Below are 23,112 nucleotides of genomic sequence, written 5' to 3' on the forward strand. Positions count from 1 at the left end.
TCTAGAAGTCCCTATGAAGTTCCTTGAACCGCACAGTGTTATTTGATGAGTCGACATAATATCCAGTCAAACAGGAAGTCAGGGCAGGACATATCGAGTGGTTCCTCCCCCTTTTTAAATAGCTAATAGCGTTTAGTTTACCTCATAGCCCGAGCTAAGCCGTATTTGACAGTTCGTACCACGGAAAAATGTCATAAGCTGGCGCAAATACCTCTTTCTTCAAAGTGGATAAATTCAAGCCATTTCCATCTGAACCTATTTAAAGATGGAAAACATTCGAACAGCCAAAGACACATTCACAATCCATGCTTGCTGATATGATTTCTCTCACTCAACAACGGCAACTTTGGCAAGGTGGTTTTTATAATGTTGGGGGCAGGACTGTAGAGATTGTAGAGAGCATATGATTGGACAGAAAATCCCATGAGAAGCTGGAGTGCAGAATGATGTCATCAAAATTGTTGATCCGTATTGGTGGTAGAGAGGAACTGTACATTTTAATGCATAATTGCGAAACTTGTCATTGTTTTGGAGCACACTAGCTAATAGATAACCTTAAGGCGAACATATTCATAGTAAAAGCCGCAAACCTGGGCACTTTAAGTTTGCTTCTTTGGTTTAGCACTGGAGCTTTCACACTTCATTTTGCAGCTGTGCATTCATTATTTAACATATATACGAGTCCTGAATGAGTGGGTTTAAAGTTGCACTCTTGGTGTGTATGATTTTATTATCTTCATGTGAGTGGGACTGCTGTATGTTTAGAGGGAGGTGATATAGGATCGCTAGCTGAGTATCTTCCAGATTACTGGGATTAATCTCGTACCACACAATGAAAGCCCACGTTTAATCCATGAGCTGCTGAGAATCCAGGTTATTATATAGAATTATTATTAGCACAGTGTGTATTCTGAAAAATACATATAGATACTGAATACTGTATAAAATGCTGTTTTTTCTTCGAGTATCACTGACATGACAATTAAATCATTTTAGATCATAGCACATGCTTTAGGTTAATTATATTTAGGTATCACATTTAACACTGTAAATAAATAACAATGTTGTTAATCTCCACATGTATGTTACATGTCATCTGAACCAAATGTACTTTACACTATGAGCATGTGAGGAGCAGCAACTAGTGCTGATGTTACCATAGCAACAACAAATTTGTAAGTCCCATCAGAGTAGAATAGTGTAGAAAGTATACAATGGAACTATTCACAAATGACGAGTTCTTAACAAAACGTCCTCTGACTGAACAGACAGCAAGAAGAAGAGAATTACTATCGTTCTGCTTTGTAATATTAGTCCGATGCCCTTTACTAATCCCAGAAGGATTTTGTGATTTTGTGATCGCAGACATGAATGCAAAATCTCCGCAATATTCGTAGGAGCTTGCGATTTTTCAAAATTACCACAGATTTGGACCAAGACGCGTCATGTGACGTGATCACACCGCTCATTCAGCAAAAGCCCTATTAGTTTCACGTGCGTCAAACATGAGCACAGCTAAAAGGTCTCATTTACCAACAAACATCACTGCGAAATGCTCCAATTTCTCCAATTCAAGTAGTTTTCCGCAATAAAAGCACGAAAAACTCCGCAAGTTGCATCGCAAATTTGGGGGTGGGGGGAAGGAGCTGCAGCAAAATCAAGCATTTTTGGCGGCAACAATCACACAAAAACTCCACGACATCGTGTATAGACTGATTTACAAACCCCCCCTCATTCACAACTTATTACATACAAACATTGCTCCTTGCATAAGAAAGTTGAGTTTTTGGGTTTTTTTTTGCAGATACCATTTTGGTTGATTCAGCCTTTTGCTCCTTGCGGTACAGGAAAGAATAGTTCATTTCTCATTCCTGTGGTTATTTTATTCGCCTCCAGTTTCACAAGGCTTGATTTGGAAGTAAACGCTTCTCACAATCCCCTCATCCCCAGCTCTGGCCTGGAAATGGAAGTTCAGCTCTGCATCTGCAGCAGGGGGTTCGTCCTGCTCTCCCGTTTCCCATCAGACCGAGCTGAACCACAGTCACATTTAAAAACCAGCACCAAAAGGATTGAAGACCTCTGGGCCTCTAGTGTGGGTCAGTACTCCCTCTGCTCTTCTCTCTGAGACTCCCACACTATAAATAAGCTCCTCTAGCCTGGAAGTGAGACTGGGATATGGTGTGCAGTTATGGGATGTGTTTATAAAGTTTACACATTTGCATGTGGTCCCCAGACACATGTTATAACAACCCAGCTGTTGTAGACAGTAATAATGAGATTTTTGTGAATTTTAGATATTTAGATATGTAAAATGTGCTAGGTCTCGGGGTCAAGTTGCAGTGTGTGCTGGAAGTCCATAGATGGCAGCGTTCGTTCTGCTGTGCCTTTCAAAAATGGATGTGCAGACCTACGGCCTGGGGAACTAAAATGATGTAAGGCGGTTTGCCTTACATACATCTCGGATCTGTTTATTTGTGGAGTTAGATCAAGCTTGACAGTTGGCTAGCGAGCTCATCCCTTCTCCGAACCATTCCGGATCAGGCTATTTAATAATCTGAATGTTACTGATACACCTGAAATGGAAAAGTCAAAACCTCCGGAGTCAAGCACTGAAGAAAACAGATCCGCATCTCTTTTTTATTCAACTGTATTGATGGACAAGCGCTCACAAGGTGAGCCGATATGGTCCTGCTTCCCCTTCTGTTAGAAGCTGACGTGCCAATGGATACAGTTTAACAGTAGCAGCAACAACTACGCTTTTTTGCCCACTCAGCTAACGCAGTCAGACCAAATGTAAGTAAAATGCTAGTTCACTGAAGGTCAAAGGACGCAGGCCGTGAAGGAAATAAATGAGCGCCCTCACGCCTTTTATGTAAAAAGCACTAAGACGGAAGTTACATGTAGTCTTGTGATCCTGACCCTGACATGGACGGTCAAATTATGCCAACAGAAAAAACGATGATCTATAGGGCACTGTTTACACAACAAATGGAAATGGCATCATCCCTGAATTGCTTTTGTATGGGAAGTGCCTATTGTGTGCTTCTGTGTGTGGCCTTGCTGTCTGAGGCTTTGTCATAGTCATGCTCGGACCTGGTTTTAATAATAGCCCACGGTATCATGGGAAAGCGTCTTCCCTCCCCTGTCTCTGCTGTTCTGGGTTTTTCTGGGCTGTTCCACAGAGGTCGGCTCTTTAGCCCCGTTTCGCCTGCGGGACCAAATTAACACTGGCTAGAGTGACCCATTTACAGCAGGACCTGAAAGGAACCTGTGGAACAGCGCTGTAGCCTACTTACTCTACCCTACTTACCCCGACACACACACACACACGCATGCACTTATACTGACCCGCATGCACATCCATATCCCAGCACACACACTCATATACGGTATACCTAAGTGTATGAATTATGTGGGTTTAGTTTGGAGGGTGTTTCTGTCCTTCATAATTTGTTTATAAAAAGCAGTGGCTAATTTGACTAATTTAAGTTGCTGCAACGTCAATAATCTTTATACGTTACAGTGTAGCTACAGTCTGACGTCGTAGTTTTGTTGACTAACATGCGGCATGAGTTATTACTTTGTAAAAATCTTCATTTGGTGTGTATATTTAAACATAATGTGTGACACACCTCAACTGTCTATGCATAGCATGCTACTTGTTCTGAATCCCATATGGAAGAATGGTTTTTATTACATGGATTCATTAGCATGCATAGAGAACAGGAGGCATATGGAAACACTGATCAGTCTGAGCAAAATAAAGTCCGGTGCAAAACCATCCTATGGTTAAATCTCCTGCTAATACATCATACCGCCGCATCATAGTTATAACACATAACACCAAAAAAGAAATACTTATGCTAGCCTGACTCAAAAAATGTTTTATTTGCAATGCTAGGACAAAAGACCACAGTCACAATCACTGTGACTGTGACTTTTTTTGTCCAGGGAACAAACAAAGTACTACAATAAAAAAAAAAAAAAATCACATATAATCATTTGTTTACCTTTATTAACAAGTGATGTATTAATGCACGTAACTAGCTAATAATCTGGCCATATGTTTGGCAATCTGGCAACTATAACATTGAACTCTGACGCACACTATAGCTTTTACTACCTAATTAATTTGTCCATCGCTAAAGTAGTTTACCTAAAGTTATCAATCCTGCTAGAGAATATATCTACTAATTTTTATTGCATATTATATTACTGTTCCTAGCTTGGCTCCTGGTTTTAATTGCACAGTATTATATTTGCCTTACACAGTTTAGCACAAAATACATCAAGTAATTATTTCAGTGAGTGGCAGGCATCCCTGCAGCAACAACGTAATTGTATGACATCAATACAGTAGTTTACCTAATGTTATCAGCTTGGCTACAGGTTTTGGTTCCTTATTTTTTATAGTTAACCCCACTGAACAAAGCACACACACACACACACACACACACACACACACACACACACACACACACACACACACACACACACACATTGTGTTTAGCCACAGGCACTGCAGAGGCAGAGTTTAACTTGAATTTGCTCAACAAATCACAAACTTCATCATATGCCATCACTATTAGCCTTCTTTTCACTTATTTCTCATTGGTGAGTATGGATAACGCTAATTATACCTCTGCAGCAGTAGTTATCTGATGTTAAGCCACTAGGTAGATTCACTAGGATCATAGCTAACATAAAAGTTAAGGTATTATTATGTAATTGTAGTGTGTTCACATTATGTTGGAATTACGGCCATTCAGAGATGACAGCTAGAAGATTTGTATCTTTGGACTGAGAAATTATTTGAGACTTCAGACTGAGAAACAAACACCCCAAAAACAATAGAAACCCTCACAGAATTTGTAAAGGTTATAATGGGAACTCTATTAGTTTTAATGGAAACTGTAATGGTCCCTTTGGGTTTTTACTGGTAATTTGTTCTCTTCTATTAGAGACATGTTGTGTCTAGTGGATACCATTAAGAACCAATATTGGTAACAGTAATGTTTTTATTGGTTAGCTGATGGTTTGTAATGGTATTTGTAATGGAAACCATTAGAATTTCTGTGATGGTTTCTGGCATGCAAGCAAATCTGGCTCCTATTTTAGGTTTAGTCGTATAAATTAAATAGGTTACCCCATGTTAGCTAGCTTGCTACTTGTTTTAATTACACAACTGTGTATGTCTTTATATGTTATACAATTTTGGTAGAAATTACACTAACTAAGGATTTTCCAAATGAACACAGCTGATAGTTTGGATTACACATTATGATATTTCGACCAATGTTAGCAAGCTTTATCATAAACCTGGCTCATCAAGCTTGTAATTACCAGTAGGCAACTCGTAACTTGTAATTACCAGAAGTTTCTGAGTGAGTACATGATGTCATGTTATTTAAAACACAACCGTGAAAAAACAACCGTGGCTTTTAGAGTTAATGTACTTAATATGTCAGTATTCATCAAACAACTTAGCATAGACTGTATAATAAATAGCATAGCGTTCAATTTGACAGACGCTAAGATGTTGTCCCTGATGAAAAAAATATAAACCATCACATAAATCCTAATGGTTTCCATTACGAATACAATTACAAACCACCAAAGATCCATTAAAACCATTACCACTACCATTATTGGTCTTTAATGGTATCCACTAGACATAACATGCCACCAATAGAAGGCAACAAATTACCAGTAGAGACCCACAGGGACCATTACAGTTTCCATTAAAACCAGTACAATTCCCATTATAACCTTTACAAATTCTGTGAGGGTTTCTATTGTTTTTGAGGTGTTTGTTTCTCAGTCTGAAGTCACACTACAATTACATAATAATACTTTAAGTTTTAAGTTAGCAATGATCCTAGTGAATCTACCTAGTGGCTTAACATCAGATAACTACTGCTGCAGAGGTATAATTAGCGTTAGCCATACTCACCAATGAGAAATAAGTGAAAAGAAGGCTAATAGTGATGGCATATGATGAAGTTTGTGATTCAGTGAGCAAATTCATCTTAAGCTCTGCCTCTGCAGTGCCTGTGGCTAAACACAATGTGTATGTGTGTGTGTGTGTGTGTGTGTGTGTTCTTACATGAATCAGTATGACGTTCCTGTAATGGGTAGGATTTTAAAACACACCGCATTGAGAGTAATAAGGTGATTACATGGGAGAGGAGTGTGTCTGTGAATAAAGGTGCATGACACATTCCAGACCTGTGTGTCATTTCCTTGTTGTTGGCAGTTTCGGCCCAGCACAGTTCATATTTCACACACACACACACACACTGCTGCTCAAATCTCAAGAACATCTGTCTGCTAAAGAGAGACTGGAAAACCTGTGCAGAGTGAAAACTAGAGCTAGTGAGAAAGAAAGAGTGAGAAAGAGAGATAGAGAGAGAGAGAAAGGAAAGATGAGGCCTCCATCACAGCTGGGCTGCGCTATATAGAACACGTGCGTCGGAGAAATAGCATTTCCTGAGGGAGGAGAGAGGATGGAGAGAGCTGTGAGAGAGAACGAGAGCAACAAGAAGGAGGAAGGGAGAGAGGAAAGTGTGTGAAGCTGGCCCAGTCAGGCAAAGATGGATGTGTGTTCTGGGTGGAGGACTAGACGAAAGAGCTAAAGAGACTTTTTACCTTCGGTTATCAACAGAAGCAGCTATGCAGGACTCAACCTGGGGTATGTCAAATTAGGAACTTTAGTTTTGTGTGTGTGTGTGTGAGAGAGAGAGTTACAGCTGTATATGTATTTTAGTATCGAATCTGTAGTAAACACATTAAAATAGTCTAATCTGGATGTTATATCTTGTGAAAAACATGAATAAAGTGGCACAGAGAAAAAAAAACCCACTCTTTAGAGCACGGGTATATAATGTATACTGCACACTCATTCTCAGAGCAGTGTGCAGTGTGTGAGAATTAGCATTTGCTATCCTACAAAGTCATGTGACTATCTGTCAATGGTCAATGAAATGTACTTGTGGATACTGTTTCCTTAAAATTATTTTAAACTGCTTCCTTTTAAGTTAGTTTAACCCAAGTTGTGATAACTATTAGAGGATAATGACAAAAAAAATAATGCACAGTGTTTTACGCAGTCACAAACAAATACTTCATCCTTACTATAAACTCCCAGAAGTTTACATTAGTCCAGACTTCTCTCACGATCATAATTACTTTCCTTTCGTATTGTTTCAGTGTGGTTACTGAATAATTCATAGTTGTTACTGAAACGTACGCTTGAAAGAGATTAACTAAACGCTTAGCAACGTTTAACGTTATAAATACCGTAACAGCAATAACCAGCATAGCTTATTTTCTGTTGTGTATCGAGTATTCATCTATCACAGGCGGTTAAGAATGAAAACGCTAGTAAATATTCTAATTTGAAATGTATTACTCACTCAGTCAAGTTTTATTTATATTCATAAATCCGAACCATGACAAATACAAGCTAGTTTGCTAGCAGGTGATTAATCAGCTAGCTATGCTAACATTATCTGCAGTAAAATATGGTACATTTGTACAGTAGCAGTGAGCAAAATCTGTAGATGCTGTCAAAAAAATAAAAATCACAACAGTTCCCGGACATTGATGAATAGATATCTCAAGTTTATCAAAGGTTCAGACATGTAGGATTGTATTTCTTCAGTGTGGCCTTTTGTCTTAGCACAATCAGGGCAGTACGTGGGGGCAGGGTTTAGCTGTCAGAGTCTTATAAATTTGCATATTCATGCATATTCATAGATGCAATTGTTTATAAGGGTAGAGGAGATGTTCCTAGTTTCTTGAGGAGTAAATACAAATTTTTATACAGACGTTGGGTTCTTGATTGTGATTGGTTAGGAGGTGTTTTCTATAACAGCAGCTCATTCTAATATGTTATTGTTTCTATAGCAATAACTTGGTAGGGCAGTGGATAAGACATTGGACTTCTGCTCGGAAGTTTGTTAGCTCAAATCCCAGCACCACCAAGCTTCCACTGCTGGGCCCTTGAGCAAGGCCCTTAACCCTCAACTGCTCAGTTATATAAAAAATTAGATAATCGTAAGTCACTCTAGATAAGAGCATCTAGCAAATTCCATAAACGTAAATGTTGCATGTTTCGTCCTAGGAAGTGGAATTTTATGTGGCAAACACAGACGAGCAGAGTGATACACACAGTGAAGCATAGTAAATATGAGCACTCTCGGAACGCCGCTCGTCCAATCAGATTACTGGACCGGAACGAACTGTTGTATAATTTCCTGTAATCACATACTGAGAGTGTTTATTTCATACTTAAATGATATTACTCAAAATAGATTAGTTGATCGTTTAATGACATGTTATGAGAACGTTTAGAGAAGCTATTAGAGACATATTATAGAGATAGACAGAAATGGAAAGGGGCTCCTCCTGCACAATGGAAAACTTTGTAACTTTGGTCAAACTATCCTTGACTGTGTGTGTGTGTGTGTGTGTGTGTGTGTGTGTGTGTTTTGTACAAGAAAAACAGTGCCCTCGTTCACTGGCCCTGTAACTGTACTTTCGTTTGAGCATGAGTGGGTGTGAATGGGTGTACACGTTTATATTTATAGCTAGCAGTAGCACTGTGCATGTACTGTAATACTTCATAAAGGCAGATTTAGTGATAGATCTGTGTGTGTCTCAGTGCGTCACTGTGAGCTGTCTTGCCTTCCTACACCATCCTGTTTACACTGAGCGTCTTGCCAGTCCAGTCACAGCACCTACTCGGCGTGAGGGAGTCACCAAAACTCACTGCACTTTTTTTTTTTCCATGTGCAGTGATACATTGTTGATCTGAGCATCAGAGCTCATAGGGCTGCACAGTAGATCGCATTTTAATTGTAGTTAATTAAATGTAATTGAAACTGGTGAGCTATGCTTACGTGTAAAGGAGTGTAAAGGACGACGTCAAAGATCATAACTACGATGAAAATGTGAGCATGGATTTAGCTCTGCTTTAGCCATGCTCACCCGTTTCAATTACATTTAATTAAATGAGGACGTCAAAGATTATAACTACAGTTAAAATGTGATGTACTGTGCAGCCCTTTCTCTAACTAATTAGCTAGCATATCAGTATATTTAACCAAAAGCTCTTCGCTCATATATTTTAACTGGCTACTTGGTCACATACTCTGATGGCACATATGGGCTTTGTAAGTATGTATTTATTTATTTAAAATTAAACGTAATGAACTGGAAGGAATATACGCTCAAAACTGATGGTGATAAAATACAATATTATTACTTTGTTCCTATATTGCCTAAGAATCATGATATCAATATTAAACAATATTGAGCAGCCATTAATCTTTATTAAGTTTCTTGCAGTGTTATAGTTCTAATTTAGTATATGTAATGTCATATTTTCTCATTCTGATTAACTGTAAAAACTGTATTTACTGTAAAAACGTGTGCATGCTGTATTTACATGTAGAAGATAATCAGGTAACAGTAAAACCATCTATTTTGACATACACTTAACCTGCAAATGGGAAAAACTCTAGTACTATATGAGTCACTCAATAATCAGATTTCTTTTTGTAGCTCTTAGTTTAACTAAATGTTTAACTACAAGTCGAGTAGTTTGTATAACGTTACATGTTTGACTGGTGGTGATATGAATTTTTGGTCGGTTGGTTGTTAGCACAATTTACTCAAAGTTTAAATTTCATCCAAAGACAGAGACAGAGAGCATTCTCCTCTATTTGCTAACTAACCTGTTCTTTGGCTTAAAATCCAGGCATCTGTTTGGATTTCTTGACATAATGGCTTTAATCTGATTAAACATATCATAGAATTAGAGAATACGTGACCAATTTAATAATCCTGTAACGGCGAAAATAGGATAAATACTGGATTATGCATGTGCATGCAAGCACGATCATGGAGAAATAAAACTCCAGATCAACGTTCTTCCAGTGGGTTTGTGTATTTCTCTACATGCTAGTCCAAATTTGCCGGCCAAGCTGACCATAAACCATAACGAAGACATAATTCGGTATGTAGAATCATCTCATCAATAACAGAGAAGTGTTCGATTTGACTAATTGCTAAAACAAGGTAAGCATTTCTTTTGCAAAATTTGCCGTAAATCCTGATTCAGGTTTTGTGTCAGAAATGGCTAAGAGCAGTCAGATCTGTACTTAAATCATGGACTGTACATGTTTGACATGACGGTTGTAGGCTACTGATGGCAGTTGCCAGTTATTAGATGACCCACCTTTACAGATGGCAAGAGAGAAAAACACTCACTAGGTGCCATGTCTGCACATTCTTACTGTTGTGGGAGAGACAGTACTTGTGTCTGCTGAACTTTCCCAGGAACACAGACACCAACACCCACCATCTCCCGTCTGTGCTGTTGACCCCTAATGAGACGTAATCAAAAGAAAACTTCAGCCAAGTATGATAATTTGGCTACTAATGAATGAAAGATAGTAGAGTATATGCTTTGCAGTGACCACACTAACTAGCTTCAACTACCTTCCATTCATTGTTAGCTAGCAAGATAAGAACGCAACTGCTATAGAAAATGACAAAGGGCTTATTTAGGAAAGGTTAGGGCTTTTTTAGGACTTCTCATTTAGCAGAAGTAGATCTAGCAATACTAAACCCGTTTCACATGTCTAACAATATGAATTAATGATGCTAAAATGCCAAATGTAAGCTTTCATTTTAAAGTATTTAAATATATCCTGGGTAAACCATGTGAGACTATTGTCCATTTTATACTCCTGTTGTTTTAAGGTCCCATAAAAGTGGACAGTTTGCTACTTAGCCGTTGTATCATACACCTGTTTGTTGTTTCATCATTAATCCAGATTAGGAGAGCTAATAAAGCATCTAGAACTTGTTTTACACATGGCATTTGCATCTGCAGCCAGTTGCCATTGGCTCTCAACATAAGGCTGGTAATCTTCTAAAGCTTACTGCCTCATCTGTGAAACACTGTCGTATAGACATGAACTGTGAGACAAACTCGACCAAATATCTCACATCTCAATGGCTTCACCTTGCAACAGGACAGAAATCTGCAACTTATTACAACGGTGTATTTCAGGGCTATACCAATATATCCAAATCAACTGAGCATGCATCTTACTTACTGAAGTAAAGACTAAAAAGACCTGAGACAAGCAGAAACTGAATACGGCTGCATTACAGGTTTGACACAGCACCACAGGACTGACTACAAGGGCTGTCAGAACTAATTTCATGGTTCAGATACTATTAAACTTTTCAGAATATTTATATGCTTGAAGGCAAAAGAAAAATCCACCATTGAAAATGTAATATTCTTTGTTGTACTTTCAGTCACCTGCTTTAATGACTAATTAAAGACATTTTCATCTAATTTCATGCACAGAGTTAGCATGTTTTCCTTGTGCTTCGGGGGTTTCCTTCTTCAGTGTGAGTGTGTGTACGATTGTGCCCTGAGATGGGTTGGCACCCTGTCCAGGGTGTCCTCCGCCCTGTGCCCCGAGTCCCCTGGGATAGGCTCCAGGCTCCTCCGCGACCCTGTGTAGGATAAGCGGTACAGAAAATGGACGGATGGATGGATGGATGGATTAATTCAGCCCTGGAAGATACCCTGCATCTGGAAACTGCTTTGATTCAGAGATTTGCAACTACAAATGTTTCAATTAGTATTTTCATTGCAAACTCTTACCTTATACACTGTACATGTGAGATCTGATTGTAGGTCAGACTGATGTGTATGTATAGACGTGAGAAGCTCCTGCATATTGAGCCATTTCAGCATATTTTCATCACGTCGAAGTCCTGCCCCGGTAATTAGGGCAAATAGCTTTAATTAGCTACAGCAATATAGTTTTAAAATGTCTAAGCAAATTAAACCCATATTAATATATACTGTCCCACATGATTAACCCTCCCTGGGCTGAGTAAAAATGTAGCGTCACTAATGTGGCCTCATAATTAGTCTACACAAAAGCTCAAGTTATTTTTGTACTGAGGTGGGAATTGGACAGTACTGAGTAAAATATTATTGTATGTTAATTGTCCAATTCAGAAGCTGTTGCCTTGAGCCCTAATACTTATGTGTACTGTACATTTTGAACTGCATACTAAAGCATGTTCTGCCAAACATACTGCTGCTTGGGAAGTAGTAGACGAGTACAGATAATAGATAAATAGCTGCATGTGCATCTGTTCATTCTGTCTATGTAGAACATACGAACATATGAGCTTAGGAATACTTTTAGAAATAAAGGTTAACTTTAGAACCCTTTGGTTTGTAACTCTTAGTTTTATGCAAAACCAAAAATAGTGTTTCCTTTTCGAATAAGTTTCTTCAGGGGAGCTAAGATCCCTATCTAAAGAACTCTTGAGGAATGCCTTTTGTGGCTGGCATGTCTAAAAACATTTTCATATGAATTTCTTGAGATAGAAACATCTTCAGTTTGGCTGCGACATTTATGATTTTTGACCCCTTGAAATGATGTGAAAGATGCACATTTGCTTCTAATAGCAGGTACTTTTGTTTCATGCAGTCTTTATCTAGGTGAACTTTGACCTGTGAATCTACCAGCCTCAATCTGGTTAGCCAAATGAAAACAACTGGGCAGGACTGTGGTGTCTTTGTTTGATAAAAGAAAATGTGTTGCTTGGCACACATTTAATAATAGTCTCATCCACTACCATACCCTAGGGTAATTGTGATAAAATTTTCTTGTTAGGAATGTTGCCCCTTTGAGGTAGTTTTCAAAATAGAAACAGGCACTTAATAAGGGTTTCTTGAGGATCCCTTGGATGGTTGATTTGGAAGATTTTTTGTAAAATCAACCCTCTGTTGTAGGGTACTAAATGGAACCTTTAAAGATTCCCAGAGAACCCTTTAAGGTGGTAGATTGGCATGGCCCCTAGGGACAATTCCACCTTTGACCACTAGAGGACACTCTGCCTGTCCTTGCAGAACTTCTTCTGTTGTCTCCCTCATTTCCTGTCTAACCATACCTATGTGTTTAGTGTTTTCCTTGCTTGATTAGTGCTCTATTTAAGTTCCCTGGTTTTTCTCCTTAGTTGCTGGAGCATGGCATCAGGTTAGGTTATGTTTCTCATATTTGCTATTGTTTGGTTTAATCACTGTTTGTTTATATTTTAGTGTTTTCTAGTTTTTTTCCTTTCTAATTTTCGGAGTTTCTGGTTGTCCTGGGTCCGCCGTGTTTCCTATTCCTTGAGTCTGTTTCCCCGGAGTGTTGTCAGTAATAAAAAAGTTCTGCATGTGCATCCGTCTCCCTGGACTCTCCCTCATGACAAGATGAAGTCTTTTTCTTTAAAAAAAATAAATAAATAAAATAACCAGACTGTGGCCATTATATGTAGTTCTCAAACAGAGACTACTGAATGATCTGACCAAATGCTTTTCTCTGTTTATTGTACATAGATTGTGTGGGTGCAATAAGCCACAGGTATGGCACTGGTCCAGTCCCTTCCAGTGACTACTGACCACCAACCTCCAGGTCTGGAGAGTCGTAGACAACGTTCCTCTCCTGTTTCATCACCCTCCCTAGGGGCCATGGGCTCTGTAAGCAGTATGATCCCCAGCCACACCGCGTACCACGGCCGGAACAACCTAGAGGTCACGGCTCAGCTCCGCCGAGGTACACCAGGCTCAGGACGACTCCTCTCTGATTCCTCTCGTGAAGGATTTTTTCTAAGTCAAACACCATCAAGCAAGAGGAAGGCCATTGCAGCTCGAGGGAAAGGAATTGGCGGGCGATCATATTCACATGAAGATTTGATCACTGACTGGAATGATAACTGGTTGGATTCAGGCCAGAATGGAGGGGAGATTGGTGTGGATGGGCCTCCTAAACTGGTGCCTGTTTCTGGGCAGTTAGAGAGGGTAAGTACTGCATACAAGAGGGTCTAAAAGTATATGTACACTAAAAATTAGTGGCAGCAAAGTAACTGCAAGAAGATGGCATGTTCTTAAGCCTATGCAGATTTATAGGAATGAGATATAGTTTACAACTATGGAGAGAGTACCTGGACTGTTACAACCTGGAACTAAAGTTGACTCAATTGGGATGGATGTCATGAATCATACAAAATAGCCCAGTGTGTAAGAAAACCAATATAGTTTGCAAAATTATTTACAAATAAAAAAATGGCACTACCAAATATTGATCGATTGGGGTGAATAATTTTAACCATTTGTACTTTGCAGAACGTACAGCAGGCCATCATCCGACCAACAGCTTTCAAGCCTGTGGTGCCAAAAAGCAGAAATGCCATGCAGTATCTCTCACCACGGCTAGGGGGAGGTTTATCGGGGAGCCAGGGCAACATCAGTGTACTCTCTCCAGAACAGGACACCATCAGCCCAGTAACCACAGAACGACGTAGCTCCTACAGTGGAGCTCGAAATGGCTTGTTCAGCCAGTCCTTCACTATGACGGACTCAGGACGGAACTCTTTAACCAACCTGAATGCATACAATGGCCCTGTTTATAGTTTAAACCAAGCAGAAGCTAGCAAGCCTGTGCTTAGCCATGGACACTCCAATTCAGACAGTGGACGTTCATCTTCTAGCAAAAGCACAGGGTCTCTTGGAAGTCGCAGTCAACCGGGTATATCAGACATGGGATCAGGTGGACCCTCTCCTCCACCAATAGAGGCTTATGAGGCCATTGTGAGAGACTTGGAGGACAAATTGAGGGAGAGAGAGCTGGAGCTGCAGCACCTGAGAGAGAACCTAGATGAGAATGAGGTGGCTATTTGTCAGGTTAGTAAAGAGTGTTTCCATCATGTCCAAAATCAGAATGGACCAAAGTGTACCATTGCACTGGTAATTGACAAGCTTTGAAGCTTTTCAGCTTAAAATGTCTGATTGAAAATATACTTGAAATATACAGTAACATTGATGAAAAACAAAGACAGCACCAAGATGTCATGATTCAAACATTCCTTAACCATAAGAAACATGTCATTTTGAAGACGTACCAAATAACCATAACCAACCTCTCTGAAATTTTTATTTTTTTTTTTCTGCTGGCAGGTGTATGAAGAGAAGCAGAAACGCAGTGAGCTAGAGATGGAAGAATTGAGACAGAGCTGTGCAACTAAAATGCAGAAGGCCTCACAGAAGGCCCAGCGGGCACAGCAGCTCCTTCAGTTCCAGTTCTTCCAGCTTCAGCAGGAGAAAAAGAAACTGCATGATGAATTTACACAAGTCCTGCAGGAACGTGATCGGCTTGAGGAACGGTGTGCCTCCTTTGAACGGGAACACACACAACTGGGACCCAGACTGGAGGAGACCAAATGGGAGGTGAGATGAGAGAGAAACTAATTCAGGCCAGGAGAACGCAATTGCACCTCTTGAGTTTATTTCAAAGGCCAATGTAGAGCAAATAATGCAGCTAATGAACATAATTAAACAAGAAACAAGCATGATCGACTAGGTCTTATCAAAGGTGACTGAAATTACATGACAGAGGTAAAACATGCTACAGACAATGAACCAGGGCATAGCCAGGGTGGTTTCATGGACAACAAACTTAAGTCAGGTCAGTGATAACAGTCATCTGACAGTTGGGCCTAGCTGAGAGAGGGAAAAAGGATTGGATTGACAGAAATAGAATCTAATGCAAGGATAATTTATCTGAGGTAAAAAAAAAACAAAAAAAACAAAACAAACAAAAAAAAGGACTGACCAACATAGCAGCAGGAACTGGAGCTGGAGACAAGAGAAGAGGGGTAGCAATTTGATTTGGACTGATACTAGAGCTAGACAGAAAACTGAGTCAGTGATAGTGTTGAATCTTCATTGCCTAGGTTAAGCTTCTTTCTGAACGGAAACTAGACTGGACCACAACTGGAGACGGGAGCCACAGGGTCAGGCGTGAACAGAACAGAGCAGGACTTTCAGCACAGATAGAGAGAGAAAATGGAACTAAAGTCTATTCCAGATCTTTATCGTGCTTCACTGGGACATGATGCCATCTTAACTGGGACAGCAGAACAGCAGGGATGTGTGGCAGGGGCAGCAAAGCTAGAGCTCAGGAACAAACTGTGACTGTGAGCAGTCTTTGAGGTTTGGATTGAGAAAAGTTGTAAGTAAAGGGTTCTTTGGGTGGATGATGACTCCTACTGTCTGAAAGGGTTCTGCTCTGAACCTTTTGTGAAATGGATACTCCTTGTTTAGGGTTGTAAATAGTTTTAAGGGTTCCCGAGAGGGGCAAACCAAAGAACCCTTAAAGATGCTAGATTGTGTACGTATGGGTCCAGAAACAGCATCATAGAGGCCATGGTGAATCAAGCAGCTTTGACCAGGGCCTGCCATGGTGGTCTGAGGAAAGATGGCCCATGGTAGGTATTTATGGCATAACATATTTCATGTAGTAGAGAAACAGGCTAATACCTCTGTGTGTATCTTGGAGAAGCAGACTTATAAACAGAAAGAGACATTGGTGAATGACAGAGAGGCTCGATGATTACGTGTGAGGACTTTGGTGTCAGAAATCCAGAAAAGCAGAAGGCCCAAGGATCTACTCCTAAAAGTCTTTCAACTGGTCAGGAAAAAACAAATAGAAGGGTTGCTATTTCTGAATGTTGATTACTGTTGCTAAAGCCCAGGAGTTTGCCATTTAGAGTAGGTCTTCCATTACCTACTGTTATATAAACATATTGGTGTCAAAAGCAATGTTGGTGCAAGCTAATTTAAGAACGTAGTTGACTAAGCTAAACGTTGCTCTACAAACCTGTACATTAGGTACATTGAAGCTTTAAAGGGGTTTCCTTTGAAAGAATGATCCAAAAAGAACCCACCAGGTCACACTGGGCCCTGTGACATTTTTAGCTCTCTCCTGTCTACTCAGGTTCCTTGAATCACTCCTTTATGACACCCATGACTTAAAGTTACAACTATGGCTGATGTCAGACCAGCAAACCCCCAATGACACCCAACACTGTCCAACATTGATAAAAATCTGATAATATTGCATTATGGGTACCTATGCCCTCTTAATTAGCTTTGCTGTTCATTATATTTATCAATCACATAGCTCTTTCTTAAATGTGTCTTACATTATACAGTTATGTTCACTCATTCCTACTCATCCCCAGGTATGTCAGAAGACAGGTGAGATCTCTTTGCTAAAACAGCAGTTGAAGGACTTGCAGGCAGAGCTGTCTCAGCGAGTGGGAGAGGTGGTGACACTACGAGGGCAGTTGCGAGAGGTGCGGGCTGAACTTCAGAATAGCCAGAGCCAACTGCAGGAGGCACACACACATGCACACACTCGTGCCCTCGAGCTGGAGGTGTCCGAGAACGAGCTGCAACGGCGCAAGAGCGAGAACGAGCTGCTACGAGAGAAAATGAGCCATTTAGAGGAGGAGGCAATGCATCTCCGCCAGGCTTTGAATGAATATGCTGAGGCTCCACCCCTCATGCAGGAATCAGGCTACAGAGGAGGTGCAAGGGGTGGTGGAAGTATTGAGGAGCAAAGGATTGGAAGTGATAGCGAGGAGGCCAAAGGTCAGCGTGAGAGTTCCAGGCAGCAGGTGGAGAGGCTGAAAGGTGAGCTGGCTCGCCAGAAGCAGCTGGTTGAGGATCAGGCTGCAACGTTTGAGAATGAGCGCCACTGCTGGGAAGAGGAGAAGGACAAAGTGATTCGTTATCAGAAGCAGCTGCAGCAGAACTATGTTCAGATGTACCGGCGCAACCGTGAGCTTGAGGCAGCCCTACGTGAGCTTAGTCTGGAGTTGGAGAAACGAGAGCAAGACGACGAGAGCAGCGGCAATGAGGTCACCTTTGACGATGTTGCTGCAACCGAGATATAACACTCTACAGGCCAAATTCAACTCAAGTTGCTCATTCACAGTTGAATATTTAATCGATGCCCTGTTGACCCAGGCCATCACTTTTAATTTCATAGCAGTATCCAAATACAGCTTTTTTTGCTCACTGATTGAAACACATACATAGGATTCACTTGCACTAAACCGTAAAGCAGCAATCTATCGATAAACGCAAAAAGAAGAGTTGGAAGAAGATCCGCAATTGTGTTTGTCATACCTGTATTCTGACAAATACCACCTTCTACACCAGGATTGGCCTAAAGTAGTCCTTGCATCCAAGGAGCTCACTGACTGGACAGTTGAAATGCCAGATTGTGGAAAATGTCTAAAAAGTCTACACACCCCAGGTAAAATGGCAGGTTTTTGTGATGTAAAACAATAAAACCAAGATAAATCATGTCAGAATTCTACCTTTATTGTAAATATTTAAACTATTAATTGAAGTGAAAAAGAATAATAATTTTTTTTTTTCTTTTAGGAAAGAAAAAAAAAAAAGTACAATACCCAGCTTGCATACATGTGCACACCCTTTTTTAACTGGGAAAGTGGCAGTGTTGAGAATGAACCAATCACATTTAAACTCATGTTTTTATTACTAATTAGTATACGCCTGCCATCAATTACAGTGACTGATTACCCCCAAATAAAGTACAGCTGTTGCTATAGGATTCTCCTCACATCATATTGGTAACCTCTAACTAGAAAAACCATGGGCTACAAAGAGCGTACAAAGCAGGTGCAGGATCTCATTGTTGAAAAATATCAATCAAGACAGGGTTGCAAAAAGATTTACAAGGCATTGGTTGCCCCTTGCATGTGACGACAGTTTCCCAAATTCTTCATATGTCTGGGCTGTGGGGTAGGGTGGCAAGACAGGAGCCTTTTTCAACCAAAAAAAAAATAAAAAAATCATCCAATCTCCTGAAACCATATGGAATAATATCTAATGATCTGAGGAGACCAAAGTTTTTGGCCATAATACCAAAGGATATGTTTGGCACAAAAAAACCACATCACATCACGAAAAGAACACCATCCCCGTGGTGTAGCATGTATCATACTTGGGGCTACTTTTCTTCAGCTGCAACTGTGGCTTTAATCAGATTTGAGGGAATAATCAATACCTCCAAATACCAGTCAAATTTTTCACGAAACTTTAAAGGGGTTATACGATGATTTTAAAAGTTAATTCTTTTGTTTATTGGGTGTAATAGAATAGATTAACTTGCTTTTATGTTCAAAAAGCACATTATTTTTTCACATACTCTACATTATTGCAGTACCTCTATTCCCAGTCTGTCTGAAACACTCTGAGTTCCAGTTTCTCCAAAGCCCAGAGCGCTCTGATTGGTCTGCTGACCCATTGTGTTGTGATTGACCAAAAACCTCAAGCGTGTGTCGGAACTGTAACGCCCCTTACCATAATCGTGAGCTTCAGCTTCCAGGGCTTCTAAAGCAATTATAAACACAGTTAATAATGTCGTCGGTTTTAACGTGTCAGTTCGAACCCGAGTCAGATTCTGAAAATGCGGACGATCGAGCAGATCAAGCGTAGCCATCTATGCAAGCACTGCTTGAGCAGAAGGTTTCATAGTTGTAAGTTTTTATTTTGTAACTGTCCTACCTTTCAGATACAATGTTATAACGGTTTCATTTGTCTTCTTCACTGTAACAACTTTATGTCCTGAAGTGACAACATATAATACGTTTAAATAAAAAAAAAATAAAAAAAATATGGTGGCATTAGGCTGATATTTCAAATTATGAGTTTAAATTGTGCGGAAGTGAGATCTGGACTTCGATCGAGGTGTTTTAGGCAGGTCTGGAGCAGTGTTCTGTGTTAGATGGAATAAATCCCTTTGTGGGAGACTTTGTTGTTGTAACTTTGCAGATCTTATACATGCACAAACAGATACGTTACACACTAAAGGAAACAGAAAACATTTAAAAGTATGATATGACAAAAACATTTCAAATGAAGAGGAATTTCACCTTTCAGCATGACAAAGACCCAAAGCAAACCTCCAGATCAACAAAGGAATGGCTTCACCAAAACAAGTTCATGGTTTTGGAAGTCCAAACCTACATCCAATCAGAAATCGGTGTGGTGACCTTAAGAGGGCTCTGCACAGGAGATGCCCAGCCAATCTGACAGACTTAGAATGCTTTTGCAAGGAAGAATGGCAAAATATTGCTAAATCAAGACGTGCCAAACTGACTGACTCTTACCCAAAAAGAGTGAATGCTGTGATAAAATCTAAAGGTGCTTCAACTAAGTATTAGTTTAGGGTGTGCACACTTATGCAACCAGGTTATAGTACATTTTTTATTTTTCGTTTCACTCTTATTGTTTTTCACTTTTATTAATAGGTTAAAAATGTACAGTAAAGGTAGAAAAGGTTCTGACATGATTTATCTTGGTTTCATTTTTTACATCGCAAAAACCTGCCATTTTAACAGGGGTATGTAGACTTTTTAGATCCACTGTATAGCCAAGAGAAAAGATTTCTTAGAATATTGGTGCGTTAGAGGTAATGCTTCTCCATTGCTTCTCAACGTCTGTTTTTGCTTTCATTTCTATAGAGATAGAAACAACTTCCTGACTGTCCAATTAGTGGAAAATTTGAAGTACAACTAAATTCGGTAAGCCTTTATCCTGGTCAGGGTCACGGTGGAGCCAGAGCCAATCCCAGGAACACTGGGCAGGAATGCATCCTGGATGTCAAACCAGTTCATCACATGGCACCATGCACAAACACGTTCGGCAAATTCCTCTACAAGTTCACCCTTTGCCTATTCTAAATTATTAGCAATATAAGCAATATTTATGGGCACAGATTTCCCAAAGCCCTTTCCATATCCATACCCAATGTCCACGAGAATTAAATAATGACTAAAATCATCTTGAACGTTTTTTAACGTTTTAATTCAACCTAATCCCGTGTCAGCGTGACCTGAGGATTATCTCTATAATCTAATTATAAATATTATTTTTTAAATAATTTTTATTTCATGTTAATTAGAATAGAAAACTTTTTGACCCAAATGGAACATAAAGGTTAAAATGCAACCTGTCTTTCCAGTGCTACACTAACATTATCATACTGAACATCAGTTCACATATACAGTACCGTGAAAAGAGGTCATTAAAAGTTTGTATTTTCTATAGTTAGGTCATGAATACATCACATTTAATGTGACTATATAGTGTAGGCTAAGCCATCTCAACTGTCTTGAGATGCTCTCTATACAGTACATCACACAAAGTGTAAAGTTCAAGTTTATATGCCTCATACTTATACTTCTTATCTGCGTTCATATCGAATGCATCATCTGTTTGTCACGTTTAATGCAATCACGCTCATGTACAATATGTAGGCTGTGAAACTAAAAGTTACGCCGATTAAATACCTAATGATGGAGTGGTGTCTCAGGAGACATCACTTCAGCAATGTACAACTGCTTTGTCTGACCTTTGAATGTTTTGTAGTTAATTCAATAGTCACTTAAGTGCACTTTGTGTGTGAAGAGTTTGTGTGGCATGAGTGATTATTCCACCTCATCATACATCAGTTGAGAAGTGCTCTACCCCATGATGATGTAGCAAAAAGCAGCTAATTTAAGTCCCAGAACAAAAGACACGTACCTAGACATGTGTGTGCGTTCGCACATGTATACAGTACAGTTTAGAAAAAAACAGGTTATTGAAGGTTTCTTGGAGAATTGAGGATTCTTTGATTCTTAAAAGGGTTCTGTTGTGGACATACTCTATTGTACGGGGTTCTACGTAGAACCTTTAGAGTTTCGTCAGAGGGACAAGCCAAAAAACTATTTAGCAGGGGTGGACAAATCAGTAACCTGGGTGCCTGGGACAAGCAGATTTTATTTCCAGGCTAGTTATAGTCACCTGGTGGTCAGATACAGTAAGTTTAATAGCCAGAAAAAAAAAAAAAAAAAGAATTTGAGGCCACAAACCTGATGTGGTACAGTACATGATCATCAACTTTATTAATTTCACTTGGTCATAATTAATGAACATAACTTAATGTTAGCTAATACTTTTTAACTTGGTCAAAAGACTTTCCAGGCAACCAACAAAAAAAGAAAAAAAAAAAAGGTACTGGGCAGCGCATTAGAGATTTTCTAACCTCTTGGGCTGGCTAATGATTTTATGATTTGTCCATCCCTGTTTTAGGATTCTAAATACATTGTAAAGCCGGAGAAGTTCATTTAACTCAAAAAAAAAAAATTGCGGAAACTCAATTACCTCAAAATTTTTATGTTGATAAATCAATTGCTTTAAGCCAAATACACTTAAATATAACAAAAATTTTACTCAAACTTGTTATATTTATGTGTATTTGGCTTAAAGAAATTGATTTATCAACGTAAAAATGTTGAGGTTAATTAGTTTCCTCAAAGTTTTGGAGTTGAATGAACTTATCCGGTTTTACAGTGTAGAACACTTTTTCTTTCTGAGAATGTAGTGAAACAAACAAAAAAAAATCTTTGGGTATATAATAGTGCTGTCTGTGTGAAATTTGCATCTGGCTCAGGAATTGGTTGAAATGACATGATTCAGGAACATGACTTAGAACATGAATAGAAAGCTGTTTTAACTGACGCACTAGTGGATGCTATCTGTTATGAGATGGAAACAATTAACACTTACAAATTATATTTAATTAGATATGGTGAAAAAAATAAGTGGTTATGACTTTGGTATTTTGCCAAAAAAACAAAAAACAAACAAAAAAAACAGATTAAAATGATTTTGTTTCTGTTCGAAATGTGTGGTGGCCTGGGAAAACCCTTCATACATGGTAGAATTATGACATTTTCTACTATATATAGTTCTGAAAACTATATGAAGACTTTCCTGAACTGAAACATGTTTCTCTTTTGCATATATCGTAACCATAGTACAGGTCTAGCATTTTAAAATCTGGTTACTTGCAAAAAGGATAAAGTGAAAAAACTGTTATTTAAAGATTCATATCTGTTTTACTACGGCACATAAATAAACATCAACTTCATCAAAGCGTGACATTCACAATCATGCTTAGCCTGAAAGGTTTTAGATAACCCAGGCAAGGTAAAATTACAAATAAGAACAGCATTGTGCCATTTTGGAGAGATATATTTATGATATTGTAAAGTTGAAGTATGCTATAGATTTAAAATAATAATAATAATAATAATAATAATAATAATAATAATAAGTCCAAACCTGATGTTTCAGCTTTTGGACTGTTACTTACATCC

General features: G+C 39.2%; 1 protein-coding gene across 3 annotated transcripts in view; it reads left to right on the top strand.

Annotated features, from left to right (window-relative positions):
- Positions 1-21,807, top strand: part of lzts2b (leucine zipper, putative tumor suppressor 2b) — a 30,939-nt gene extending 9,132 nt beyond the window's left edge. Inside the window, exons 1-5 of one of the 3 annotated variants that reach the window (XM_017483845.3) lie at positions 6,254-6,691; positions 13,430-13,891; positions 14,216-14,773; positions 15,047-15,316; positions 17,113-21,807. In XM_017483845.3, coding sequence (XP_017339334.1) covers positions 13,457-13,891; positions 14,216-14,773; positions 15,047-15,316; positions 17,113-17,829 — 1,980 coding nt within the window. In that variant the 5' untranslated portion in view covers positions 6,254-6,691; positions 13,430-13,456 and the 3' untranslated portion in view covers positions 17,830-21,807. Of the gene's footprint in view, positions 1-6,253; positions 6,692-12,954; positions 13,086-13,429; positions 13,892-14,215; positions 14,774-15,046; positions 15,317-17,112 lie in introns of those variants that run through there. The other 2 variants (XM_017483844.3, XM_017483843.3) reach the window with 2 other exon arrangements.
- The last annotated feature ends 1,305 nt before the right edge of the window (positions 21,808-23,112 follow it).

Source organism: Ictalurus punctatus, chromosome 13, assembly GCF_001660625.3.
Source record: "Ictalurus punctatus breed USDA103 chromosome 13, Coco_2.0, whole genome shotgun sequence".
Taxonomy (NCBI): Eukaryota; Metazoa; Chordata; class Actinopteri; order Siluriformes; family Ictaluridae; genus Ictalurus; species Ictalurus punctatus.